Source organism: Sodiomyces alcalophilus, assembly GCF_042370955.1.
Source record: "Sodiomyces alcalophilus JCM 7366 unplaced genomic scaffold ACRALscaffold_2, whole genome shotgun sequence".
Classification (NCBI taxonomy): domain Eukaryota; kingdom Fungi; phylum Ascomycota; class Sordariomycetes; order Glomerellales; family Plectosphaerellaceae; genus Sodiomyces; species Sodiomyces alcalophilus.
In genome coordinates, this window is record NW_027263533.1 from 5145873 (window position 1) to 5170684 (window position 24812).

The following is a 24812-nucleotide window of genomic DNA, read 5'->3' on the forward strand; positions in this document are numbered from 1 at the left end:
CGGTACGGTGCTGTACGTTGTATACCGGCAACCCGAGCAGGGCCTTGTTGATCAGCCGGCTCGTGCCGGAGCTGCGGAGGCCTATTTTTGGAGTACAATGTACATGTTCAATTCCTTGATTAGTCAGCTGTACAGTTCAACGTCTGGACCATCAACCCCGGATCGGAGGCTAAAAATAGAGCTACATTGCGCCCATCTTGCCTCTGCCCTCGATTGCGGATGCACTCATGCACGGTAGGGAAAGAATGAGGATCGCCGGAGGATCGTAGCTCTTTCATTTGGGTGGTAGTGCGTTGTTGCGTGATTAGGCCAGATCAAGGAAATGCACGAGCCAATGTTGCCAACATTGAATCGATTTGAGTGAAACGACGGGATGCCCGGCAATTTCCACTCATTTCAAGTCGCCAACTTTCCTAGACAACGTACTTCGTATGTACAACGTACATATACAACAAGCCTGGAATGGTTGAGAGATGCATCTATACGTAAGCTTTATCGTCCTTGGCTGGAAGAGCACAATGAATTGTCCATGGGTGTCGTGTCCATACCTAGGTAGTGTACGAAGTAAAGGCAATTGAATTCCCTCCCGACGGCCCATTCGCCGGAAGATGCCCCTGAGGCATCACGTAATTCCGGGCCTCTTGCTTGGTCTACTACAGAGCCAGTCCATGGACGTCCCACAGACCGCCTGTTGAAGATGAGATGCATACAACGTACAGGTAAGAATACTAAGTATTGTACGGATGCACCTCTCCCTCTATCTCATCTTCTTTGATCTTCGGCGACCTGTCTCGTCTTGTTTGTCTTGTTTGTCGTCTTTTTAATTTGGCGAGTCCACCCACTGCCGCCAGCCAACAGGAACAGGACCAGACGGTGAAGCTAATAAACCCTGCTCCCCTGAAATGGCTTGACACGGCTGCTCTTGGGCACACTTAGAGGCAGTGGTGGTTTCTTTTCTTTCGTTCCTTTCCTTTTGATCTTCAATTTCTTTTGTATTTCTTGATTTCTTTTTCCCTCCCATACTTAGCAAGACTGCAGTTCTACTTTCCGGCTGCCACCGCCAGATCCCCTTGATTATCACCATTCGGAGACGACGATTCGAGGACCGACGACCAATCGGTCGAGCCAGCCAAACGGTGGATCTGACTTGAGATGCACAAGGACAGACGAAATCCACTTGTTCCTTCGTCCAAGTTTTACCACTCTTTCAGGGGCTCCCTCCGACGTTTGGCGAAAAGTACGTCGTACCGGCGTCAGCTTTATTGCTTCCCCTGAAGTGATAGGGCATTGGGCACTGAGTGGGAGCGCTAAGGGGTGGTGACTCGGGGGAAAGCATAGACTGCCCTGGCTACCTACATAGGGCCCGCGCGCTGTGACCTTGACCCGCACCGAACGTCAGGGGTAGGTACTCAGAAGTATAGTGGGGATCCGATTGCTTTGATCTGGGGCAGAAGAGGTACTTGGTACCTCACTTTCCACAGCGTTTCGACTGGTCAGAAAGTACATGCTCGTCTCAGGTACACTGACCGGCCCGGCACTAAGAGGAAAGGTACTTACGCGCTACAGTCTAGATAAATGGCATATTCGTACCGGCGTGGGCGAAGCCCTCGAGGCAACGACGCCTACAATCCTCACAACACCACCCCGCTGCTTCCTCTCGGACTCGTCCAAGTCCACACAGACATCGCAACCGACGAGACCCACGTCGCTCTTCCGCTGCGCCCCAAGGGGTCCGATATCGATCTGAAAGCCACCATCACGACCACCATCACTGCTGGTGACTCGGTTTCCGACGACTTTATCGCCGCGCACGTCGACGACGAGGCCACAACGACGCGCAAGTACGAGATCCGCGGTGGCGTCGCCCATCGTGTGTACGACGAGGAGAACGAGAATCAGCAGCAGCAGCAAGATCGACACCTTTACTATCCGGGCTACGAGTGAGTTGGTCCCTTCATCTTCTGTTTCCTCCGACGAAAGACGAGAGAGACGGATGGGCTGGAAACAGGGCAGAGAGGGCTAACATTTCCAACCGATCCCAACAGCGACGATAGAAACGCCTCGCCTTTAGATGCCACTTTGTCGTCCATTCCTCCTCCCAAACGGCCAAAAAAGAAGCCATCCCGACATCGATTGCCGCAACATCTACACCCGACCTTCACCAAGTTTATCAATCTTAGTTCCGCCGACGGCCGTCAAGCCCACACCACCACCCGCATGAGCCCGGCTGGCATTTGGCGTCCAACCCCGACGGTCTACGCGCCGCGGGGTGCTGGACCCGGAGAACCACACATGAACACCTATGGCGCTGTCTCGGTCTCCATGGTCAACGCCGACGGCGTTTCGCCTCCTAGCTCGCCGGAGCTTAGTCCTGGTGACGGGTATGTTCTAACCTTTTTACCTTGTTTCTTTCCCTCGAGCCAGTGCACCATTGACTCATTCCTGTTAGGCAATCGTTTGACGAGGACGATATCTCACCGATCGACGAGACGCCCGACATTTCCCAGCTGGACATCGCCCAGAGACACTATCGGCTATACATGGAAGCCCAGGAGCGACAGGATGTAGAGCAGCGAGAGAAACGATACCGGGCCATGCTTCAGGAACGGCAACGGGAACGAGCGTTAGACAGCGACGAGCACCAAAAAGCGTCGCGCACGCCGAAACCCCAGAGACCCGACCAGGCTACACCGCCGCGCCAACGCAGCAACATCCCATTGTTGCGTCGCGAACGTCGTAGAAATCAGGACACCACCAAGACCCGTCGGCCAAGCGAGACGGGCGACTCCAACTCGGAGTCTCCCGGGCGTGCGGGCCTGGACCTGGGGCACCCTAGCGAACTGTCACATCATACGCCCCCGAAACACCAGCAGCAACGCCCGCGCGTATTTAGTGATCGCATCCGAGACACTACTGTCCGCCCTGGTGCTGCTGCATCTCGTTCTCCCGCTCCTCGTTCGCCCGCTCCTCGTTCTCCTGCTTCCACAGGAACGTCACCGCTGTCGTCCATCGAAAACCGTCCGGGATGGCGTGGTGCCAGCGGGCGCACCGCCATCGTCGAACCTGTCCGAGACAACCCTGTAGTGGCGCCTCTGAGCATCCCCCGTAAGAGTAGCAAGCGCACCGCTGCCGCCACAAAGGCCAAGGCGTGGCCAGCCACTGCGACCACCACCACCACCACCACCACACCAACCCCTAATCGATCATCACACTCCCCATTGGACAGAACCTCAACCCCGTTGTCACCCGCCAGCCCCTCGGATTCTGAAACGTCCATGGCCACAACGGCGCCAACGCAAACCATCCGGACCATGATCCCCGAGATGCTGCGGCATCGCAATCGCAAACAACTCCCCTCATCCACACCTACCTCCTCCACCACCTCGACCCCTCACGCATCGGGTAACGGACTTGACCAACCGCCGGTTCATCCCACCATGGTGGTTGACCCTGCCAGCCCACAGTCACGCGCCGGAAGCAACGACAAGGCCCTCCGCAGGAAACCTCCCCCGCCCAACTCTTCCGCTATTTCATCCCAGCACCGCCACGCCCCGCAAGAATCCGTCTCGTCCAGCGTCTACTCCGTCCACCCTTCACCCCCCGCCGCCGACCGCGAACGCCATCACGAACCCGACCACGAGCCCGACACCTGGGCGCAACCGGCGTCGCGGTTCAGCTACACCACCTACGCCACCTCCACCAACACCGGCTCGCCCCGCGACTCGATCGACTCGGACCTCCCGCCCATGCCGGTCCAGGTCGTCGAATCCGTCATGGACCGCAAACGACCCGTTCCGTCCGGCGACGGCCATCTGGCTTCTGGGGCGAACGATGCCCCCGTCGTCATCACCATGGGGTCGCCCTTCACCACCGGTCGTCCCAGCGGGAAAAAGGCAACCACGACGACAACCTCCTCCTCCTCTTCTCCCTCCCCGCCTCCCACCGTCACCGTCACTGTCACCCCAACCGCCACACCCCCCGCCACCGACGGCGACCGCCGCCAGTCGCGGCTCTCCCTAAGCAAGGCCCTGCCCCCCGCGCCGCCGGAACTGCTCTCCGTCAACGACCGCGTGGCGCACCTCAACGCGCGGCTGCAGGCGCTCGGGAACCGGCGCATCAACATCAACGTGGCCATCAAGCAGATGACGGAGATGATGCCGACCGACAACCTGCTGGCCAGCGACGAGGTGCTGCGCAAGCGCGAGCTGGAGAAGCGCAAGGTCGAGGCCTTCAAGGACGAGCTGGCGGATGTGCAGCGCGAGGAGTACGAGATTGGCCTGAAGCTGCACCGCGCTTACAAGCGCATGGACCGGAGTGCCGAGTACGAGCCTACCACGCTGTGGGTGAGGCGGATTACGGGGTGATGGCTGCGTCACGGTATAGGGAGTGTGGTTGTGTTTGATTTTGAGCCGGCTTTTGTGTCATTGGGTGTCCAACATTGAAAACATGGAAGCATGTGGGAGCACCGCATGGAAAAGAGCGACGGTGATGTGGGAATTTACGGCGTGTTATAGTCTAGGCGATTAGCGCATTTGTGTTTGATACCAATTTGATTGGCTTTTTGATATGTTTTATATTCTGGCTGACTTGGGCTGGTCGGATATGCATTCTCTTTCTTCCAGCTGGGTTCCTGTTCCTGCATTCACGAGAAGCAGTCCTGAAAAGCATGCAAAGATGGCTGGTTCTCAGGTGCGTTCCGACGGGCGGTCGGGCATTTCCCAGGCGATGCGGTCGGTGTAAGTGGCACGTTGCGCAGTGCCCAATGGTGGCTGTCCACGTCCTAGACCTGCGCTGGTGGGTTTGGCTGTGGTTGGGCATCAGCAGACGTCAACCTTTTCTTCGCCCTACGTTTGACCTGGACTTTACTGCAGCATCTCTTCGTGCGAGTTGGGTGAGATGACAAGAGTGGAATGCGGCATGGTCGTCCAGACGTGTCCCTGACTCGGTGCGTGCGATTTGCTAACATTGTCCACTATTTCACTGACCCACTCCCTTGTTCTTCGGCGTGCTTTTACTGCGTGATTTCTTCTAGAGTATTCATCTTTCGTTCTTCGAGGAGACTTGGCCTTTTGTTCTTCGGCTTCGTCGAGGACTTACTGCTTCCTCGGCCACCAGCAGCCACGATTGATTAGATCAAAGGATATCGTATATCCAAAGGCTGATAATACGACGTAACGGCTGGACTTTCGGTAACCCTCGGTCAACCGTCGAGATCCTGGACGGCAAGGCATCAGAGTCCCAGATCACGATATATCGTCCCTACTGCTATGGTGCCTCATGGCCACATGCAGACAACTAGAATGGCACCACCGACTAAAGTACGACTCGGATCATTCCCCCTTTTCCTCATCCTTGTCTTTTCCCTTCCACTCTGCCTGGCAACCCAGACGCCACAGCCCGAACATGTTCGGACAAGACCAGACACCCTATCCACCTCGTCAAAGCACGAACACCGGCTCGAGCAAAGCACCCACCTCACGCGCCGCCATCACGCAGAAGGCGCGCCCTGCCCGGACGAAGAAGGCCAATGGAACTGCCTGACGACGGGGTGGCAGCGCTGTGCCGCAGGACACTGGAGTCCCGTCATGGACATGGCCGAGGGGTCCGCGTGTGAGCCGTCTGGACTGACGTACGATATCCAAGTCCTGCACGATGGGGACTCCGGGGCGGGTGAGACGGGCGACCATGCGGGTAGTGGGGCTGCGACTTGGGAGACTATCATTCCGGGATTTCCTGGTTTGTATTTTCTTGTGCTATTCTGTGGGATCATGGGGTTGGTATGATTTAAGGTCGGGAACTGTCGGATTGTGGCAGTGGCATGGGCTGGAAAAGCGGCATATATTTGGGTTACGAATTCATGAGAAGGGGCACGGGCTGGGAATATTAAAATAGAGAGCGAGATGTGTAAAGGACAAAGTGAACGAGAATGGAATGCGCCTCGAACGTGCCTGGACTACTGGGCTGTCTGGACTCTTATGAAATGGCAGGAACAGGCTGAACTTGTCGAGGAATACGGGCTGGAGATATTCAGGGATTCCTAAGCCTGGACGATTCACCCCTCAACTATAAGACGAGAACCGTGGCCTCGCTGTAACTCTCAGAGTTAACTAGGATTTGGATAAGACTTGGAGTAGAAGGTCATCGCCGAGAACAGAGCTTATGTGCACGTGGTGCAAGTTAAAATCCGTAAAAACATGAAAGCAAAGTTATTCCCTGTAAAACTCCAAGTCACTGGCCGGCAGGCTTCGTAGGACAATGACTAGAGATCCGTTAGCTAGCTTCTAGCGTTGCCGGTGAGAAAGTAAACAATCCCCGACTAGGGAACATGGGTGGGGCCGACCCGGGTCAAGGTCCGGGCCGTGTCCGGGCATCCGGCGGTTGGAGCGTCGGTCAGCGTCGGTCAGCGTCGGATCGGGTTAACCTGTGCTAGCACGTGAGTGACCAGGTGAAGTAACCAAACAGATAGACAGCAGAGGTACATAGACACGGATCAGCCAAAAGTCCTCCTGGCATTGCCTTTCTCTGCTCTACAGCCATACGTCATTACAGGCTTTACATCTCGTCGCGAGTCCCGGCACAGAGTGGCAGAGAGAATCTATATAGCCGTATAATCAAGGGGACGTACGTAACAGAGTAGAAGGACAGTCATGAGTTGGCAGACTACTTCCATAATGTCACTATCGCCACTACAAGCGCAAAGGGAGCCCGAGGCGGAGACTGCTCGGTATGGCAGGAATCAGTACCGATCAATACTACTCCATATTAGCGGTGAGGTTCGATTCGCCCGAGATGTTTCAGCCAACTACTACCAATATGATGCATGTGCGGACAAGAGTACTCTGCGGACAACAATGCCATGTCGGTGCAGGAGCCAAGAATGCTTGTTGCCCCCAGAGCCAGGTCAATGTGGTCGCCGAAGGGGTGGGGACACGGCTCGAAGATATAACCGGGTTATTCTGGGCCTGGGGTAATGGCATGCACGCAGCACAGTCTCCGGGGCCGCGGGGTCTGCATGGCGATAGTAACTAACTTAGCCTAGAGAAGAGGGAGGGCTGCAGAGTCAACGAGGCAGTGCGGCAATGTGTTGAATGTCGTTAGTCAAAGGGACGCCAAAGGACAGCATATCTCGTACTGCGGCGTATCATCAATGGTATCAATATACACTACAACGACCACCTGGAGAGCGAAAGACGAAAGGAGAGCTCTGCTTCAGCTGACCTCGGCTTGAGCAGTCGACAACTGCCGCTCTGCCGTTGGATCGACTCCTAAAACTCCCAATGTGGCTAGTGTGCCATGATGGAAGGCATGGAATGCCCTGGCGCCCAGAGCCTAATACCTATACGGACAGGATGCGCGATCCGTGTGCTGGTTGGGGATATGGAATGCGACGTTCCTCAACCTCCTAATCGGGAGCACGCAACGAAAGGGGCCATGATGATTGGTAGGCCCATGCATTGTACAGCGGCTATAATAGCAAATGTACAACTACGCTGTATCTGAATCGGACTCACCCGGTCGCGACAGATTGGGAGTTGATCCTCCATGGTATTGTTCGGCAGATGGACCGGATCGACGGGGAAGCTTGGTGACTTAGCGGCAGAGAAATCACGATATCACAGCCCGATGGTCCTCTTACGGCCTGTAAAGTCTGTCAGTCAGGGTCGCATCGATAAGAGGGGAACCAAAAGTCCCGCTGCTGTTGATTTAGCCAGTAATAAGGGGCGAAAATACACATCCCGTGAGCTCAGGGTCGTCTCCCCGGAGCTCGCAGCTTGGCTACTCGCAACATCTGCCGGTTTCTGTCGTCTCTCCGGATGTCGACGTTTAGCCGTCAAGTCCACATGCATCCTTCTGGTCTCATTCGAGAACGGGGTTCAACTCCCCAGGCGCACGGTTGAAGTGAAACCCCTGGCCCTATCCAGGAAAATAACGGAGTATGGCCTCCGAGGGAATGGACGGGGCCAAGGCCATTTACCCACCGCATGATGGATTGCCGCGCCAATCCCAGTGTGGCCCTGGTCCTTGTCCTCCGGAGGACGTGAAGGTGAGGCTGTCGTGCAAGTTTTCTATTTCAACCCCGAAGCACCCGCCTCCAGAGTCCCAGAGAGTTGAGATTGTTGCTGCACTGCTACGCCGTGTTTCCCTCACAAGTCACCGCAACAATGTACGTCAAGGCTATCCTTGCCGTTCTTCTCGGCTCCCAGGCCGTCAATGGCCAGCTGGCCAAGCTCGCCCGCGAGGCCGGCCTCGAGTACTTTGGTACGTGCATTGGCGAAGGCAACACCAATGACCAGACCTACATGAACATCCTCCGGAACCTCGACGAGTTCGACCAGGTCGTCCCCGAGAACGGTCAGAAGTGGGACAGCCTCCAGCCCCAGCAGGGCAACTTTAACTGGGGCCAGGGCGATATTGTGAGTGACAGGAAAGATCATGACGAACATCTTCGCGGCCGGCCCAGCTAACCCTCCCAGGTCGCCAACATCGCCAGGCAGAACAACCAGCTCCTCCGCTGCCACACCCTCACCTGGCACTCGCAGCTGCCCGGCTGGGTCCGTGATGGCAACTGGAACCGCCAGACCCTGACCGCCGTCATCGAGACGCACATTGCCACCGTCCTGCGCCACTACCAGGGCCAGTGCTACCACTGGGACGTTGTCAACGAGGCGGCCGACGACAACGGCAACTGGCGCAACAGCGTCTTCTACCGCGTCCTCGGGACCGACTTCCTCCCCATCTCCTTCTTCGCCGCCCGCCAGGCGGACCCCAGCACCAAGCTGTAAGTCTCCCAAGTCACTCGCCCCCTGGACCACCTCCTTCAACGGTCAACTTGGCCCGCTCACATGTCCACAGGTACTACAACGACTACAACCTCGAGTACAACAACGCCAAGACCGACATCACCGTCGAGATGGTCAAGATCATCCAGCGCGCCGGTGCGCCCATTGACGGCGTCGGTTTCCAGGGCCACCTGATCGTCGGCTCGACCCCGAGCCGCCAGGCCCTCGCCAACACCCTCCGCCGCTTCACCGCCCTCGGCGTCGAGGTCGCCTACACCGAGGTCGACATCCGCCACGCTAGTCTGCCCCCCAACCAGCAGGCCCTCGTCACCCAGGGTAACGACTACGCCAACGTGGTCGGCTCGTGCCTCGACGTCGACGGCTGCATCGGCTTCACCGTCTGGGGCTTCACCGACAAGTACAGCTGGATCCCCCACACCTTCCCCGGCGAGGGTGACGCTATGCTTTACGACAGCAACTTTGGCAAGAAGCCCGCATGGACTTCCGTCTCCTCCGTCCTCGCCGCCGCTGCCACCGGCGGCCCTTCGCCTCCTCCCACCAGCCCTCCTCCCACCAACCCCCCTCCCACCAACCCTCCCCCTACCAACCCTCCTCCTTCCGGCGGCAACTGCTCTGGCATGTGGGGCCAGTGCGGCGGTCAGGGATGGAACGGCCCGACCTGCTGCTCGCAGGGTACTTGCCAACAGCAGAACCCCTGGTACTCGCAGTGCCTGTAAGGGGCTTCTTGGCGGGTACAATCTCCCGTCTCGTGAGATCATCTCGGGCACTCTAGGTTAGACTGACTGTCCAAGTAAAGGATGCGCCTGGGCTGGACGGGGTGCTTTCACGACTTACAGGATAGAGTGCATCGCACATGTGTTGGAGGTCGAGATATTTTGTATATATCTATCTTCACCCTCCAATCAAGTCAATTTCAAGCCATATAAGCACATGCATCGGCCGATTCGTCGGTCTGTCGAGTGATTTGCGTGCAAGCCTTGTCGCGCTTGATACATTGTATTCAATGACAACGGCATGCTGACCTGGACAGGCTGTCTATTACCATCCCGTAACTCGAAGAATCATACCTTAGATAACGGAAGAGAAGAAAGAGAAACGATCAGGGGCAATACAGAGCACTAAGGATAAAAGAACAAACATAAAGGAAAAGAAAAGAAACGCCATGCTGTCTTCCATATCCCAGCCTCCATCCCAACCAGCAAACAATCACTCGGCGATAGAGACGCCTTCTTTTCCATCACTTGACCCTCCCAGTAGAAAGATCAACCTCACTCCCACGACTCCAAACCCTCCTCACCCGTCGAACATGCTCAATCCTCTCGCAAGGGTTCCCCTCGACCAGGACCAAGTCGGCCCTCAACCCAGGCCTAACCTCCCCCCGATCAGACAACCCGAAATGCCTCGCCGCCAGCGCCGTCGCGCCGCCCAGCGCCTCCACGGGCGTCAACCCGGCATCAACCAGCAACTCGAGCTCCAACCACAAACTCTCGCCGTGCGGGTGGCGCAGCGCGGCGGCCATGTTCGAATCCGACCCGGCCAGGATCGGGACCCCGGCCTTGCGCAGGACCCCCACGCTCGCCCGCGCGTGGCGGTAGTCGCACGTCCGCGCCCCGCGCCGCGGCAACCGCTTGCTCACCACCTCCATCCGCCCCATCATGCTGAGCGTCGGCGTCGCCGCCCCGCCGTGCCGCGCCAGTTTCTGCGCCGTGTCGAACCCGAGCGTCCTGTCGGCGGGGACGTGCGCGAGGACGTCGAACCCGGCGCTCTGGCTGCGCACGTAACCGTCGTAGTGCGTCGCGCGCGCTATGCTCGGTTTGCCCTTCTCCCTCGCTAGTGTCGCTAGGCGGGTGAGTTGCTCCTGCGATAGCCCCGGGACGTCCGCGTAGGCGGTGATGTGGTGGGCGCCCTCGGCGAGGCGGTCGTTGACGTGCCGGTCTACGGTTGTCGCTTGGCCCGCTGCTTCGCCGTCTTGGTCGTCGCCGATGAGATCGGCTTGGCTTGTCCGTTCTGCTGCCACCAAGCAGCGCGCCAGGTCCGAGGTTGCGCTTATGGCCGGCATGCCGCAGGAGCGGTAGGTGGTGGCTTTGTTCTCGTCGCGCGCAGTTTCCGAAATGGTCCGAAAGGTGTCGTGGGGCATGGCGCCCATGTCGATGGCCGTGGTGATGCCGTGGCGGGCGAGGGTGTCGAGGTCGTCTGGTTTGGCGAGGCGGACGTGGCAGTCGATCAGGCCGGGGAGCAAGGTATGACCGGTCCCATCGATGGTTTCCAGCTCGGATAGGGATGAATTGGCCGGATCATTCTCTCCGATGACGCCGTCGTCGATGATGACCGAGCAGGGTGGGTTGAGCCTTTTCCCGTCGAATACGAAGACGTTGGTGATGACCGTTTTGGTCATTTTTCCCCTTCTTTTCTTCTTTCCCCCCTTCCCGTCCCTCTTAATTCTTAATCCGCCGGTGACGCAACACGATAGAATGCTAGGCTGGACGAAGAAAGACTCACTGTCGAACAAGAGAGGCGTCCAAAGCCATGATGTGGTCTCTCGAGCAGACAACGGAAAGAAAATCACAAACACGCCTGGCTTTACGAAAAATTGGCGCCACCAACGTGCTGACGGTCGTCACGCATTTCGGATTCCGCCCTCGTTGGTCGCGTGTGCCCCCTTTCACGATGGACGGGGCGACGGAAGAAGCCGAAGGGGCCCATGCGACGACGACCTGTCGGAGCACGGTAACAGGTTGGACCTGGGTGGGGAGTTTTAAAAGATCTCTCATGGAACGTTCCGTCAAGTTGCATGATAGCCTATAGGTCGTTATAACGGCCGCATTCGTCTATACAGCCAGCCATTACAGCTATGGGCCCCTTGACTGCAGTCTGCACTGCACGCACGTCTTGCTGACCAAGACAACACAAACGCATGAGCATGAAATGCCCAGTCACGACAATGATCAAGGGAAAGCGAATCACAGTTGCAAGAAATAGACGAATTTGTTCTAATTGATTCTCCAATATCTTTATTCATTGTTGACGGCTTCTCCCGTCAGCCGCAGTGTGCAGCGCACCCAGTGGGCCATCCACTTGGACATGGCCCCAATTTCGAACGACCTAGCGTCGATGACATGCAAGTGTCACGGGTATTGGCCAGGGACCCGGACCGAGATCGGGTCCGAGACGGCGCGTGGAAAGCTTACGAAAACCACGCTCCAATAGTCTCGGCGATGGATTTGCGTTGGGAACCTGAACCCTCCTCATCCTCCTCCTCTCGGGGCCTGACCTGCCTACTACCGATCGAGTCAGCTGGTTGCTTATTCTTCTTCTTGTCCTTCTTGCGGGAATCCTTCTCGAGCACCTTACGGAGAACCGATGCAGCATGAGCAGAGCACTGTCTTCGGACGGCATGACAAACTCCACATCCGATTATGAACGAGTGGTCGTCGTGTGATTCGAAAGGCGGGAATGACTCGTAGTCGGGTGCATCGGCTGTCTCGGAGATCAGCGGACTCTGGGAATCGGATTCGTCGGGGCCCTCGTCCTGCGAGTCGGCAGCCCTGTTGCTCTCTGATATAGAGCGGATTCCGGGACACTGGGGCCTCGGGCCACCGCTTGTCTCTCCGTCGCCTGCTTCGCCAGCAGGAGACATGGTGGGATTGATCTCCATGGCCATGCGATGTTCCTAGAGATGAGGTCAGTATTGCAGTTGCTTCGTTGATGGACGAGAAGCGGTACCTACAACCAGCAGACGACTGCTTTTATATTAGGAGTCGGTGCTCGTTCTAGGGCCATGATCCAAGACAGCGAGCATGATGTGCTTCTCATACTTCATCTTCAAGGACAACCGAAAGCATCATACATAGTTCAGCCGAACAACGAGTTTCAACATGCGTAACCACGCTCAGTCTTCTCGTAACGAGACAGATACCTGCATGCAAAGACAAGTGCATTGTCCATGATAGACTTTGTCACGGAACTTCCAGTGGTTCTACCGGAGCCTACATCTCACACTCCCAGCTCATGTAGCTTCGTGCCACATGCACTTGGGAGAAGGGGCCGCTGGCTGTCCGCGTTCACTGGGCAAGTCTCCCAAACGGGTCAAACCTAAACAAAATGTCATTCAAGAAATACAGGAATAATCATTACCATTCAGCATTGATCTTTCTCCAATACTGTTATGTTCTGTCCCTAGGCCAACTGGGCGATTCTGTGTGTCTATGCGGAGCTCAGGGGTTGTGCGTGGTGACCTGAAAAGGGGCTGCGGGAGCGTCGATATCAAGGAGGTTAAACGATGATCTGGGACTGCAGACTGCCGTCAAAGGGCGAAAAGAATGGCGTCCGTAGCGGAAGCACGTATTCACTTTTCGTTACTGTCTGATCATCATCTTACCATAGATCTCGAGGGTTCAATGTTCCCTTTGTGTTATTCTACTGCCCATGACCATGAGTCCATGGGAACCGGGGATGAGATCATGAGCATTTAGGCTTCTAGCATTCTGTATCTCACCTGATTCGGGTAATCTTGAATGAAAGGGGCCTTCACTAGGGACCGCTGTCAATGCTGAGCCAGGTATCGACACAGTTTTCTCGTCGGTGTCACCGTGTCACCACTTGGCCATTCTTGATATGTCCGTTTCCCAGGTCTTACATGTCCCAAGGCCGACGTAACTTAACGACTATGCCGAGCCGACATATTTCGAAGCATAGATGAATGTTGGACTTGCAAACATTAAGAGACGAATCGCCACGACAGCGACGCTCGTCAGAAATAATGCATTTCACACTCGATTAGTTAGAAGTCTAGGCCTTCATTTCCGTTCTCCAGGACGCATGTCGAGTCTTTGGATTCCGCAGCGGCGGCATCAAAGGCGCCAGTCCCAAGGGTAACGCTCGATGCCAGCCGCCGACTTTATCTTGTCAGTGCCGAATTGGCCCATACGCTTTGTTCTCGTTGTTGTCCTGGAAAGGTTCGGGGCCGAGATGCCTTCTTAAGTTGCACGCCGAGTTGTTGGAGTAACGGTCGGTTAGCTCAGTTGGTTAGAGCGTCGTACTAATAATGCGAAGGTCATGAGTTCGACCCTCATACTGACCATTTCTTTTTGTCTTTTTTGTCTTTTTTTGAAAAAAAAATTATTAATGAAAAGATTATGAATAAGCGAGAATCACGCCCCCTGCTCGTTCGTCTCCTTACTTCGTACGAGACGTATAACGTACTATGTACATACACCGCCTGATGCTACAGCCACTCAAGGGATTATCGCAGACCCAGGTTATTTCCCTTATACGATTCAAGAAACTCCTTCTCTTACACATCATCTTGAGACGCAGCAAACAGCATATGTAACCTGTAGGTGATCAAGAACTTGGCATGTTGAGTCTAGTTCCCATCTCTGATCCTTGACTTGACTAGACATGTACGTTGTATTCGTGACATGTTAGAGACCTAGATCCAGGAGCTGTTATTGGCCCCTCCCGACCCACTCCGTACCTCGGTACCGATCTGCTCCGCTGGAAGAAGACCCAGCCAATCAGCCAACGTGGCGACGTTTCTTCCCGGAGCCAGTTCCGTTGGCAGGGATTCGTACGTAGACGGGGGTTTTCCTTTCCTTTTTTTTTTTTTTTTTTTTTTTTTTCCCTTTTTCTTTTACTTCGTTTTCCTTTCCCTTTCCCTCCGACTTTGACCAACTCTAGAACACAACTTGCACAGGCCATGTGAGCATATGGCATGGCTACCTCTTGTGTATCTTTCAGCGTTGGTCTCTCGTCGACGTCGACACGACAGTGAGACTGCATGGAATCTTCTCAACTCTAGCGTCTCCTCTCACTGCAGCTGGTTCAATGCATGTCAGTACACGGCTCTGGGGCCAAGGAGCTCATCCCTCCGAACCCCCAACTTCCTCGGCAGAGCCCCCGCTTTGAAATCGAACGTTCGGTTCGGATAATGCTTTGGCGTCCATTCTGTTTCCAGCACATTGCCTCGACATGATTCGCGAGCCCCAGGAAAGGCCCAGCCAGGACCAAGATGACTGGAACCCCTGACGTTGTGGCGTGCAAACGGGATGCCCTGTCGAAGCAGGCTAAAGTGGCGGCGGGCGTAGCTGTGCCGACGGACGTCACGTCACGAGACTGAATCCTCCGACCGTCGCTTGAGCTGGTGAATCCCCATTGATGTCATGCGAATTCAGCGGACGGGCCGGGAGATGATATGTAGATGCGTTTCGATTTCTCACGGCGGCTGGTTTCCCTTGATGTCATTCATGTACGGTCTTGGTGATCGTGCCTTCATCTCGAAATGCTCCGAAACAAAAGCCTGGCTTGTATTGTCATGGTCTATCGTTGCTGAGACGACCGTAGTCGCCGATGAGCTTAGCCTCGGAGGAGGCGAAAGCGGACTGACAGAAGCATTCGCATGAACATTCGCCGTCAGGGACAGGTTAATATATATAGGCTAAATGCGGCAGCCCCACGATCTGTATGGTCGTTTCCCAGCATGTTCCCCAGGTTTCCCTACCCTTTCTGGCAGCGGAAGAAATGCCGAGACCCCAATACGGCTGGACTGGGACGGCTTCGAACACGCCTGGGGCCGCCCCGGTTGACCTCGCATTCCGCTGACTGGTCAGACGCACCCCACGGTCCAGCGGAATGCGACTATAGCACGGTTAACAGGCTTTCTTTCCCTTGAAAGCTGTCTCTTGGTTGATGGATAATCTCTACAATCCCCGTGACAATCTCCATGCCAAAGCGTCCCATCGAGACCCTCCTCACAATGGCAAAGATATAAAGCCTGGGGCCATGTATTCTTTTGACGTTGTAGTTCATCACTCCAAGGTTCCATTGGTGTTGACATTGATCTCTCCGCCCCAATAGCCCGTCATGATGTTGCCCACCAAGAAGCTCGCCGCCCTCCTCTTCGCCGTCCAGCCCTTCCTGGGCGCGGGCTCGGCGCTCGCCATCGAGCCCCGCCAGAGCGGGTGCCCGAACATCCACATCTTCGGCGCCCGTGAGACCACCGTGCCCCCAGGCTACGGCTCCGCCGGCCCCGTCGTCGACTCCATCCGCGCCGCCTTCCCCGGCGCCACCTCCGAGGCCATCGTCTACCCTGCCTGCGGCGGCCAGAGCCACTGCGGCGGCATCCAGTACGGCGACTCGGCCAGGCAAGGCACCGCCGCCGTCGCCCAGGCCGTGAACAGCTTCCACCAGAGGTGCCCCAACGCCCAGATTGTCCTGGTCGGCTACTCTCAGGTTCGTTTTTTTTTTTCTTCTTTTCCCCTTTGATTGTGCAGCGCACTAACAGTGGCCAGGGTGGTCAAATCATGGACAACGCCCTCTGCGGCGGCACCGATCCCGGCTCGGGCATCAGCGACCCGACCGTCCCCATCAATGCCAGCGCCCTCAACGCCATCAAGGCCGCCATTCTCATGGGCAGCCCGCGCTACCGGAGCGGCCTGCAGGGCAACGTTGGCACTTGCACGGCCCAAGGCGTGAGTTTTTTTCCCCTGCATGTGCTTTTCTCTTCTTCTTTTCCCTTACTGACCAGAGAAAACAGTTCGCCGCCCGCCCCGCCGGCTTCGTCTGCCCCTCGGTCGCCAAGCTGCAGAACTACTGCGACTCCCCCGACCCGTACTGCTGCACGGGCCACGACGGAAACCACCACCAGGCCTACGGCACCATCTACGGCCAGCAAGCCCTGGCTTTCGTCAGCAGCAAGCTTACCACCGGCGGCTCGCCTCCTCCTACCAGCCCTCCTCCCACCAGCCCCCCTCCTACTAATCCCCCTCCTACTAATCCCCCTCCTACTAATCCCCCTCCTACTAATCCCCCTCCTACCAACCCTCCTCCTTCCGGCGGCAACTGCTCTGCTATGTGGGGCCAGTGCGGCGGTCAGGGATGGAGCGGCCCGACCTGCTGCTCGCAGGGCACTTGCCAACAGCAGAACCCCTGGTACTCGCAGTGCCTGTAAGCCTTGCACGCAGACACGAGGGTTGTTTGAGCGTGGGACGCTTTGGGGCTTTCGTCAGATGCTTTCAGCCCTGGCTCTCCAAGTTGAGTCTTGCCGGGGTTTCGGGTTAATAGCTGGCGTAGATAAAGCCGGGCAAAGTGTATACACCTTCAAATGATACTTGGATATAAAGCGTGATTCTGTGGAAGACAGTCGTGCGCATCTTGTATCGTGATGTGAAGTATATGGCCCAGAAGTCCAGTGGTTGGTGTTTCGCAGACGTATGCATCTCCGCGTATTGCAGTGTATCAAGTCGAAAGTAGTATCTCGGTTCGCTCCTCGTCCTGGGTAACCAGCCCACCGAGACAGCCTGCATCATCAGCCCCGTGATCTCCGGAGCTCATGGCGAGGGCGCCCGCCAGCCTACGTGTGATGAATCGTGGTTAACAGCGCGGCCTCGCGTCGAGGGCTACGTTCGGGCGATGTTGTAGCTGATGGTGATGCCATCTGCCTCGGCGGCTCTGCGGTTCCCGACCCGGGCGATGAATTTTGCCATGGTCCAATGATTGAAGCTGCCCGTAGTAGGGGTCCCGGGCATGCCAGCATTAGTCTGATAATCGATCCGTGGGGAGATCATCCATAATCATCCTTCGCAGAGGACGGGAAAACAATCCAAGTGTTCCAAAGTGCCAAGCGGCGGAATCTGTCGTCTATGTTGTTCACATCTCGTTGTCACGTTTGTGTTTGCCATCTGGGCTCTTGAGCTGCGCAGACATACGAAGTAGGTAGGGAGAAGTGGGCAAGATAACGTTGTACAGCATCTCGAAGCGAATTGGTGGTTACATGTAGGGATGGGACCGGGTCGGCGATATAATCTTCCGCGCCGAGCTTCTGGAACGTAATAGGCGCCGCCCTCTGAACGCATTCTCCCCCTCAGTACGGAATATTGCCTAACAACCTACGAAGTAATTACTTTGTACGTGAGTTTCTTACGCCAACGTATTCTGATCGTCTTTCTGCTATAGCGATCTGACCAGGAATCCACATAGACTTTTCTTCATCCCCAGATCAACATTCCCGGGTCTCGAATCGAATCGGCAACAAAATGGACTACGTCGAGCAGCGCATGGCGCAAGAGGCAGCCAAAGCGGCCTCGGCAAACGAGTTGCGTCTTCCTCCCTCTACTCCCTCAAATCACATTTAGATATCGCAGACGACAAGGAAGCTGACCATCGCGCCTTTACCAGCGCCGGCGTCTTTTCCCCCCTCAACGTCCTCCTCCTCGGCACCCTCCTCTACACAACCTACAGGCTGTACTTCCGACGTTCGTCGCCGACGACCCTGCCGCGCGAACCGCCATCGACCGTGTTCCGCACCTACACGCCGCGCACGCTCCTCCCGTACAACGGCGCCAACGGCGGGCCGGTCTACTTTGCCGTCCGGGGCCGGGTGTTCGACGTGTCGGCCGGGCGCAACTTTTACGGTCCCGAGGGCCCCTACGCAAACTTTGCCGGCCGCGACGCCACGCGCGGTTTGGCGTGCGGGAGCTTCGACGAGGAGATGCTTACCAAGGACCTGGACGGACCGTTGGACACGCTGTCCGACCTGGGTCCCGAGGAGATGGAGTCCCTGCGCGGGTGGGAGGAGCGGTTCGAGTCCAAGTACATCGTTGTTGGGCGGCTGGTAGCCGTTGGGGAGGAGGGGAAGAAATAGAGGTTTGGTAGGGGATATGTTGCCACCATCGAGGGCCTGGCTGATGCCATGCAGGAATGGGAACTCTCGGTTGGAGATACAAACGAGATGCCATGTTATGAACAGTTACAATAGAGGAAGCAAGCCTTGTTGCAATGTACTCGCACAGTTACAATGAGATGTCATTCTCGATGTTTCTCCTTGGTCCCGTTGCATGTCCTCGCCGGGCAAGGCAAATAGAGCTCAAAAAGTAGGATAACGGCTGCTTACTATTAGGACGAACGGTGTTCGACGGGGATAGGAGAGCCCGTGTGTTGAGGCTGCTACACAGGCGATAATAATCCAACGGAAGAAAAGGAGATCTACAGCAAAACAGAGAAAAGGAAAGAGAACAATCAACTAACAACCTCGCAAGATGACAAGAGGTCAAGAGGTGCTACTCAGTCCTAGCCAACCATCTATTTTACAAGTACGAAGTATCGTATCGCAGGTACGCTGTACTTTGTATAGTGGCGGTGGTGGCCTATCAGAAGTAGTTTATTGTCGATTTTTATTTTTTATTTTCTATTTTGTATTTTCTCAGCTTCTCTTGGCTTTCTTTTGTTTCTTTTTTTAGGTCCATTGGGGAGGCGTTCGTGGCGCCATCTGGGCTGTGCCCTCCACGTGCACCAATTTAAGGTGGTTGGGAACTTTGGTATCCGCAAACGGACCGAGTAGCTCAGCGTGGGAGAGGTAGAGGTATATACAGGCTAAAAGGAGGTAGCTGTTGCTTCTTGATACTTTTACCCTTCACCATGTACATGGTGAAGCAAAGGTACTGTGGCTCTTGAGATACATGTACGACCAGACAAGGTACATCTCCAGCCGCACTCCGCTCCCTCGCCCACGAAGATCCACCGCATCTCATCCTTCCATACCTCTTCACCAACCACATACACACAAACCAACCTACATACAAAGTATGTAAGACGAAGTTCCAGGTCACATCAGCCAAGTCCAAGCCCCTGCCCTGAGCATCCCTGAATAGAACGCTGCGATGTAATCCTAGTCGTGTGGGGGAAAGAGGGCATGACAGAAACGAAAAAGATAATCAACATTAGAAGAGGCACGGGAAACAATGAAAGGATTGCCTGCAGGGGGCTTGCATACTTCTTCCCATTCGATTCTTCGCTTCTAGGTATTATGCGTCTTTCTTGACCTTGTCTGTGCCTGTTCGTCGTCTCTCTGCAGCCACTCGTCCTCGTGGCATTTCTTACATCATTCGCGTCAACGTCTCGCTTCTTCCCGTTTCTCGACCTCTTCATACATCGCTAAACCTTTTCCCATGTAGACGAGACAGCATATTCGGATTCCAGACTACGTCAAACACGGACTTCTGGCTCCCCAGCGCGCATCCATCAGCTCAGTCCCTATCTAAGATCACTCACCAGTTATCCAACAGCTCCAACAGCAACGTTCCGCCTTGGCATACGGCACGACAGGGGGAAATAAGGGGTCCCTGTTAGAGAAGAGCTCCTTATCCTACTCTGGTGCTCTAGTGTCACCAACTTTTGCGCCAACGCGGTTGGGGGCAACATCGGCCATTGAACAAAACGACCATTACCAACTTTTCGTCCCCATTCTTCATTCTACTTTCCTCCTCCACGACAGGTATTTCGAATCGACGACCTCAATTCCTTGTGAATGGGCCGCGGCGAACCACCTTCCTTCCCCTCCCCCTCTTCCCAGGCTACAGTCTACCCACGATGACGCCGAGGTCGAGGAGAGGACAGGCGGCCAGGGCATCACATCTCTTCCTCTCCTCCGTCGCCCTCCTCCTCCTAGCAGCACCTCTGGCCCGGGCCGCCGTCGCAAATGACTTTAGCCTCTACCCCTCCGCCGCCCAGCCGTGTCTACAGGAAGCCGACGCGCAGAGCAACTGTCAAGGCGACACAGTCGAGGAGGTGAACGACTGCCTCTGCTCCGACCGCACCAGTTTCGTCACCCACGCCGCCCGCTGCATCGGCCCTCAAGCCCCGGACACCCTCCGAGCCGTCTACAACGCCATGAACATCAACTGCGACGATTCCGGGACTCCTCTCTCCCTCGACGAGGAAGCGTTTTTGCAAATCGCTGCCGAGGCGTCCAGTGCCACCGCAGCCAGTCTCCCGTCCATCCCTACCGACATATCCACATCCTCATCCTCTCCCTCTTCTCCCAATGCGTTATCGGCCTCGACGACACCGCCGACATTCTCCTCGACAACATCATCCACTACATTACCCTCCCAAGCCAACAGCAGTACATCCCCGGTGGCGCGGGACGACCTCGCAGAAAGACAGAAAGACGACGACGAAAACCCACCACTCTCTACAGCCGTCATCGTGGGCATCAGTGTCGGCGGCACGGCGGGCGTAGCCCTCTTGCTCGCCACGTTCATCATCATATGGAAGAAAGTCCGTCGCAGCCACTCTCCTTACGACGAAGCCCGCCCCATGCTCGATAATCCCGGCGGCGCAGGCGGAAGAGCAGCGACATGGAATACGAGCCCCGGGATCGGTTCCGACGGAGGGAAGAGCGGCGAATTTGCACACCCGGGTTCGACTGCACCACCGCAGGATTGGAAAGCCGCCGACGGGAAACCCGGCTGGAGACCCGCGAGTCAAAGTCCGGCGCTGGGGTCCATGTTCGCGGGTGTCTGGTCGCCGCAAGACCGGGGGCGGGATACGCAACATGCGTCGCAACAACAGCAGCAACACGGTACATGGGGGTATCATCCGGGTCAACCGTGGGGCGGGTCGATAGGGGGAAGACCGCGACAGCAACCGCCCAATCAATCCCTGGGTCCCGTTGCGGAGTTTTCGCCCTCGGATAGTCAACCCGAGGTAGGCGGCACCGATCACGACAAGAAGGTGTACGAACTTGCTGCCATGCCTGTGGCTGCGCAGCTGCCGAAGAAGCCGGTGGAGATGCCCGGGTCGTTGGGACATGCCACGCAGGCCCAGGCAAAATCGCGTTCCAACTCCCCATGGGCGACATCACCTCGACGCTGAGGGGAGAGCGAATATAAATAATATAAATCAAATATCGGATGAGAGGGTCGAGGTTGAGTCAGCTTGCGGGCACTTTGAAAAGTTATATACGAGCAAGGGTAATGAAGACGGATGGGGATGGAGTCCATATGCATTGCATGTATACAACGAACATTAGCATAGCGAAACTAGTCGTGGCATCTTTTAACAAATATGAATATAGTCATAACGTTAAGGCATCTCACGATACACTACTTTACATATAAGGCGCCGAGAACTAACAGGTAGCGGAGGCCCCTTTGACAGACTCCATGTTCTACAAAGATCAATAATCTCAACTCGTATCAACGCCCCCGATACCCAACATGGAATGCAATGCTGCCATGGACGAACCGCCTTTAAGAAGAGGGAGAAGACACGAAGGTTATCAGCAGATGGTGACTGTGAGTGTGTAGTAGTGGCTAAACTACTGAGCGGGAATGGACTCAAGTGATGAGAAGCTAGAACATCAAATGTATAGATCAAATACATACTAAGTTTTGCTTTATGTATTCTAGTTTATGCGTAGCCGACGCTTCTCAAGAGAGGATTGTTACCCTGGAGCACCAAAGACGTGCGTGCGTGCACTTTGAAGTATAAGAGAAGACGCAGGAAAACAGCGACTTCCAGCCAAGGAATACTCACTCTTAGGACGAACCAACGTAAAACAGTCTCCCTATCAAGCATAGTGCCCATCAGGAATTCCCACCTGGTTGCAGACCATCCTGTCTCTCTCTTCACAGTGGCACATCCATACCAAGACCGGACCAGTGACGCAGTACCAGTTGCCCCAGCGGAAGTTGTTCCATTTTGCAGTATCGGCAACCTCGAGTGCGGAATCACCGTTGTCGACATGGGCTTCGTTGGTGATAGCAGTGTTGTCGACATTGGGCTTGCCAGGGCAGGCGACAATGGCCGTGGCCGCAGTGGTCAGGAGAGCGGCGAATGCTGTAGGGGGGGTACAGTTAGTTAATAGCAACCATTAAAAATAGCAAGTAGTTCAGCGTGACCGTGAAGAAGGGGCTTAAACAGAAGAAAGCTGGGTGCAAAGTCTCAGGCAGCCACAGACAATAGTTGTAGGGATTGCAATTGCAAGCAGAGAGGAATCAGACAGTTGTAGGGATATATAGTCTGAGAAGGACTAAAATTGGACTTACAAGTAGCCTTCATAATGCTGAAGCCCGAAGTGACTGTGAGTTGTCGATCCTGTGAATAGTGGATTAGTGATGTTGAAGGCATAAAGACTGAGGACCAGATTAGTTCGTGCACTCCGGGTACCTGTCTATAAAGGGGAAGAGGTTTAGGAGAGAATTAAAAAGGGGCGAGGTCACGAGTATTTATGGTCCAGGGAGAATTAGAAATTATAAACAAGTTAATCATCAATACCTGATTTACAAAGGTGCAAATAACAATTGAGCTCACAGAAAGAAGACTCTTATATTCATGACTCCTACTGTGATATTGCTGTTTGAGGAGAGAATGTAGCGCTTGAGGAGAGAATATAGCGCTTCCCTGGAAGTATGAAAACTCCCTGTACAGTTCTTTGCCCCATAAATAGCATAAGAGTATTTACAAGTGCTGGTCTTGACGTATATCCTATTCTTTGCTATTAGGTTTGACATATGAACAATGAACAATCTACCGGTGTTTTTGATCGTCGTCCTTAACACACATGCAGACAGTAAAGGGAGAGAATCGAAGTATGAGGACAAGGTATAAGGAATAAGGAGAGTCTGTGAGGAAACCTCTTTTAATTATGGCATTTCCTAAAATTGTATCCAGCATCCCCATCTGCATTCTTCCCCTGAAAATCACCCCATTGCCGAGTCAAAACCCTCTCTACGGACTATAAGTCCAGGCCCCTTCTTGAAATTCTTGTCCTCGTAGGCATCTTTCCAGGCCTCGGACGGCGTGACTACTCAGCTATAGCACTTGCACTTGCAGCCAAGGCTGCAGTACGGGTCGGGCATGATAAAGCGGAGGTTTCCGTCCTTGTTGCAGTGGAAGTACCGAGGGAAAGCCTTGCAGTAGCCCATTCCCAAGCTGCACTCGACATTGCAGTCGCGATCGTCACCCCCTTTGGCAGCGATGACGGTGGTGTTGCTGTGGTGTACAGCGTCCGCCTCGACGGCAAGGGCTGTGTCGTTGATATGTTCAGTTTGGACAGTCGAGTGATTGATGGCATTAGGGAGGGCCATGGTGATAGCGGCGAAGAGAGAGACCGATACGGCTGTGGTCTAGTTAGGACGGTACTCCGTAGCTAAGTAGGTAGGCAGGTGTACTTACAGAGAAGCTTCATTTTGCTCAGAGTTGATGCAGTTAGTGAGTTGCGAGTGTGGTTTATCTCTTTGATTGTAATGGTACTGGTTTGTAGGGACAGGCTGATGGGTGTTGAAAAAAGAAACTGGGCCAGCTTCTGAAGATTTATAGCCTGGCCAGAGAGAAGCTATTGAAGTTATTCACCTATTCACCGGTAGCATCAATAGTAAGTAGTCACTGTATGTGTTATTATCTACTCTGTAGTGAATAGGTAGTATGTATAATACAGGAAGGAGCCTGTCATGAAATGGGCGTCCTCTTTGACCTGTCTTATTGTATAATAGTGACTCGTGAGTCTATATGTGAATAATAAGAGTCTGCGTAGAAAGGCAATGACACTATTCAATTCCTTGGTGTATTATAATAAAATTATAATAAATGGACGTAGGTTTGAAAATGTGAATGCTATTATTTTCATCTAAACCCAGTCTTAAACAATGTTATGAGATCCTGCATTATAGTATGCTACTATATAGTGAATGGGCTTTGTCTCCTGTACCATGTATGCCTGTAGTTTGGTTTGACGATTGTTCTCTAAGCCACCATAGCTTAAGAGCAAACAGTCTTGTGTCCAAGTTAACTATTTTGATTTGGCATCTTTGTCAAGTCAGTCAACCGTCAACGATGTAAGGCACCTCCACTAGATAGTAGATACCACTGACCAATGCTTGTCTTATACCAGAACTAGAAAATTTACCCCTAGGAGGCTCGCCAGAGAAAGAGTTGCTAACCACATGTTTACCCCCTGCCAGCGTCTTCCTAGAACGGAGACTGATAGACGTGCGGCGTGCAAGGCCTGAGTAGCAGCTCAGACAGCTCGGTCCCAAGGCCACACATTGTCCATTTCAATTTAGATCGAGAGGGGATAGGAGGATTGCGGACCACGCATTATCGAGACTTGTTTCCTTTTTTGCCCTTCCCTCGCGTCCTCCCGGCCGTTGTCATTGACCAGCCGCTGATATGTCGACTTACATGCCTTGTGGCTAAGTGAGGCGGCAGCCACAGCAGCAGGTGGCATGAGAT

The 24812-nt window shown here is 54.8% G+C and overlaps 12 protein-coding genes and 1 non-coding gene across 13 annotated transcripts; 8 read left to right on the forward strand and 5 right to left on the reverse strand.

Moving 5' to 3' along the window:
* Nucleotides 1-396: 396 nt before the first annotated feature.
* ACRALDRAFT_2017788 (uncharacterized protein) lies at nucleotides 397-708 on the reverse strand (the record flags this gene model as incomplete). Its single annotated transcript, XM_071019904.1, has 2 exons — nucleotides 397-457; nucleotides 518-708. The coding sequence occupies 2 exons, from the start codon at nucleotides 706-708 to the stop codon at nucleotides 397-399; spliced, it is 252 nt and encodes an 83-aa protein (XP_070877923.1).
* A 970-nt stretch (nucleotides 709-1678) lies between these two features.
* ACRALDRAFT_2058148 (uncharacterized protein) lies at nucleotides 1679-4567 on the forward strand. Its single transcript, XM_071021830.1, has 3 exons — nucleotides 1679-1940; nucleotides 2046-2381; nucleotides 2450-4567. Exons 2-3 carry the CDS (start codon nucleotides 2218-2220, stop codon nucleotides 4362-4364), a joined length of 2079 nt encoding a protein of 692 aa, XP_070877924.1. The 5' UTR covers nucleotides 1679-1940; nucleotides 2046-2217; the 3' UTR covers nucleotides 4365-4567.
* Nucleotides 4568-5055: 488 nt separating this feature from the next.
* Nucleotides 5056-6185, forward strand: ACRALDRAFT_2058149 (uncharacterized protein). The gene has a single exon (XM_071021831.1). The coding sequence runs from the start codon at nucleotides 5268-5270 to the stop codon at nucleotides 5781-5783; it is 516 nt and encodes a 171-aa protein (XP_070877925.1). The 5' UTR covers nucleotides 5056-5267; the 3' UTR covers nucleotides 5784-6185.
* A 1929-nt stretch (nucleotides 6186-8114) lies between these two features.
* On the forward strand, nucleotides 8115-9926 carry ACRALDRAFT_1080540 (carbohydrate-binding module family 1 protein). The gene is made up of 3 exons (XM_071019036.1): nucleotides 8115-8414; nucleotides 8475-8779; nucleotides 8854-9926. The coding sequence occupies exons 1-3, from the start codon at nucleotides 8163-8165 to the stop codon at nucleotides 9515-9517; spliced, it is 1221 nt and encodes a 406-aa protein (XP_070877926.1). The 5' UTR covers nucleotides 8115-8162; the 3' UTR covers nucleotides 9518-9926.
* A 112-nt stretch (nucleotides 9927-10038) lies between these two features.
* Nucleotides 10039-11196, reverse strand: ACRALDRAFT_1080541 (uncharacterized protein; the record flags this gene model as incomplete). The annotated part of the gene is made up of 1 exon (XM_071019037.1): nucleotides 10039-11196. One exon carries the CDS (start codon nucleotides 11194-11196, stop codon nucleotides 10039-10041), a length of 1158 nt encoding a protein of 385 aa, XP_070877927.1.
* Nucleotides 11197-11985: 789 nt separating this feature from the next.
* ACRALDRAFT_2026335 (uncharacterized protein) lies at nucleotides 11986-12438 on the reverse strand (the record flags this gene model as incomplete). Its single annotated transcript, XM_071020382.1, has 1 exon — nucleotides 11986-12438. One exon carries the CDS (start codon nucleotides 12436-12438, stop codon nucleotides 11986-11988), a length of 453 nt encoding a protein of 150 aa, XP_070877928.1.
* A 1369-nt stretch (nucleotides 12439-13807) lies between these two features.
* Nucleotides 13808-13881, forward strand: ACRALDRAFT_t77. Its single transcript has one exon. It is a non-coding gene; the product is annotated as a tRNA-Ile (tRNA).
* Nucleotides 13882-13936: 55 nt separating this feature from the next.
* Nucleotides 13937-14828, forward strand: ACRALDRAFT_208018 (uncharacterized protein; the record flags this gene model as incomplete). Its single annotated transcript, XM_071022377.1, has 7 exons — nucleotides 13937-13966; nucleotides 14032-14129; nucleotides 14229-14370; nucleotides 14481-14501; nucleotides 14541-14570; nucleotides 14602-14716; nucleotides 14758-14828. 7 exons carry the CDS (start codon nucleotides 13937-13939, stop codon nucleotides 14826-14828), a joined length of 507 nt encoding a protein of 168 aa, XP_070877929.1.
* A 74-nt stretch (nucleotides 14829-14902) lies between these two features.
* On the reverse strand, nucleotides 14903-15539 carry ACRALDRAFT_208019 (uncharacterized protein; the record flags this gene model as incomplete). Its single annotated transcript, XM_071022378.1, has 5 exons — nucleotides 14903-15033; nucleotides 15094-15099; nucleotides 15139-15181; nucleotides 15257-15401; nucleotides 15454-15539. The coding sequence occupies 5 exons, from the start codon at nucleotides 15537-15539 to the stop codon at nucleotides 14903-14905; spliced, it is 411 nt and encodes a 136-aa protein (XP_070877930.1).
* ACRALDRAFT_1075283 (carbohydrate-binding module family 1 protein) lies at nucleotides 15524-17216 on the forward strand. The gene is made up of 3 exons (XM_071018359.1): nucleotides 15524-16031; nucleotides 16091-16270; nucleotides 16336-17216. The coding sequence occupies exons 1-3, from the start codon at nucleotides 15663-15665 to the stop codon at nucleotides 16747-16749; spliced, it is 963 nt and encodes a 320-aa protein (XP_070877931.1). The 5' UTR covers nucleotides 15524-15662; the 3' UTR covers nucleotides 16750-17216.
* A 472-nt stretch (nucleotides 17217-17688) lies between these two features.
* On the forward strand, nucleotides 17689-18630 carry ACRALDRAFT_1040753 (uncharacterized protein). The gene is made up of 2 exons (XM_071015198.1): nucleotides 17689-17892; nucleotides 17976-18630. The coding sequence occupies exons 1-2, from the start codon at nucleotides 17834-17836 to the stop codon at nucleotides 18439-18441; spliced, it is 525 nt and encodes a 174-aa protein (XP_070877932.1). The 5' UTR covers nucleotides 17689-17833; the 3' UTR covers nucleotides 18442-18630.
* A 1046-nt stretch (nucleotides 18631-19676) lies between these two features.
* Nucleotides 19677-21644, forward strand: ACRALDRAFT_1075285 (uncharacterized protein). The gene has a single exon (XM_071018360.1). The coding sequence runs from the start codon at nucleotides 20166-20168 to the stop codon at nucleotides 21450-21452; it is 1287 nt and encodes a 428-aa protein (XP_070877933.1). The 5' UTR covers nucleotides 19677-20165; the 3' UTR covers nucleotides 21453-21644.
* ACRALDRAFT_2017794 (uncharacterized protein) lies at nucleotides 21480-23950 on the reverse strand (the record flags this gene model as incomplete). Its single annotated transcript, XM_071019905.1, has 18 exons — nucleotides 21480-21514; nucleotides 21543-21619; nucleotides 21736-21809; nucleotides 21851-21872; nucleotides 21902-21915; nucleotides 22005-22028; nucleotides 22059-22179; nucleotides 22220-22418; nucleotides 22451-22522; nucleotides 22583-22676; nucleotides 22740-22752; nucleotides 22866-22887; nucleotides 22919-23001; nucleotides 23091-23108; nucleotides 23143-23274; nucleotides 23409-23700; nucleotides 23757-23851; nucleotides 23934-23950. The coding sequence occupies 18 exons, from the start codon at nucleotides 23948-23950 to the stop codon at nucleotides 21480-21482; spliced, it is 1404 nt and encodes a 467-aa protein (XP_070877934.1).
* Nucleotides 23951-24812: the final 862 nt, after the last annotated feature.

Coding starts and splice junctions, on each gene's coding strand:
- ACRALDRAFT_1075285 (XM_071018360.1), top strand. CDS start 20,166: ATGACGCCGAGGTCGAGGAGAGGACAGGCGGCCAGGGCATCACATCTC.
- ACRALDRAFT_2058148 (XM_071021830.1), top strand. CDS start 2,218: ATGAGCCCGGCTGGCATTTGGCGTCCAACCCCGACGGTCTACGCGCCG. Junction 2,382..2,449: donor GAGCTTAGTCCTGGTGACGG/GTATGTTCTAAC, acceptor CATTCCTGTTAG/GCAATCGTTTGACGAGGACG.
- ACRALDRAFT_2058149 (XM_071021831.1), top strand. CDS start 5,268: ATGGTGCCTCATGGCCACATGCAGACAACTAGAATGGCACCACCGACT.
- ACRALDRAFT_1080540 (XM_071019036.1), top strand. CDS start 8,163: ATGTACGTCAAGGCTATCCTTGCCGTTCTTCTCGGCTCCCAGGCCGTC. Junction 8,415..8,474: donor ACTGGGGCCAGGGCGATATT/GTGAGTGACAGG, acceptor TAACCCTCCCAG/GTCGCCAACATCGCCAGGCA. Junction 8,780..8,853: donor GCGGACCCCAGCACCAAGCT/GTAAGTCTCCCA, acceptor ACATGTCCACAG/GTACTACAACGACTACAACC.
- ACRALDRAFT_1040753 (XM_071015198.1), top strand. CDS start 17,834: ATGGACTACGTCGAGCAGCGCATGGCGCAAGAGGCAGCCAAAGCGGCC. Junction 17,893..17,975: donor AAAGCGGCCTCGGCAAACGA/GTTGCGTCTTCC, acceptor CGCCTTTACCAG/CGCCGGCGTCTTTTCCCCCC.
- ACRALDRAFT_1075283 (XM_071018359.1), top strand. CDS start 15,663: ATGATGTTGCCCACCAAGAAGCTCGCCGCCCTCCTCTTCGCCGTCCAG. Junction 16,032..16,090: donor TCCTGGTCGGCTACTCTCAG/GTTCGTTTTTTT, acceptor AACAGTGGCCAG/GGTGGTCAAATCATGGACAA. Junction 16,271..16,335: donor GCACTTGCACGGCCCAAGGC/GTGAGTTTTTTT, acceptor CAGAGAAAACAG/TTCGCCGCCCGCCCCGCCGG.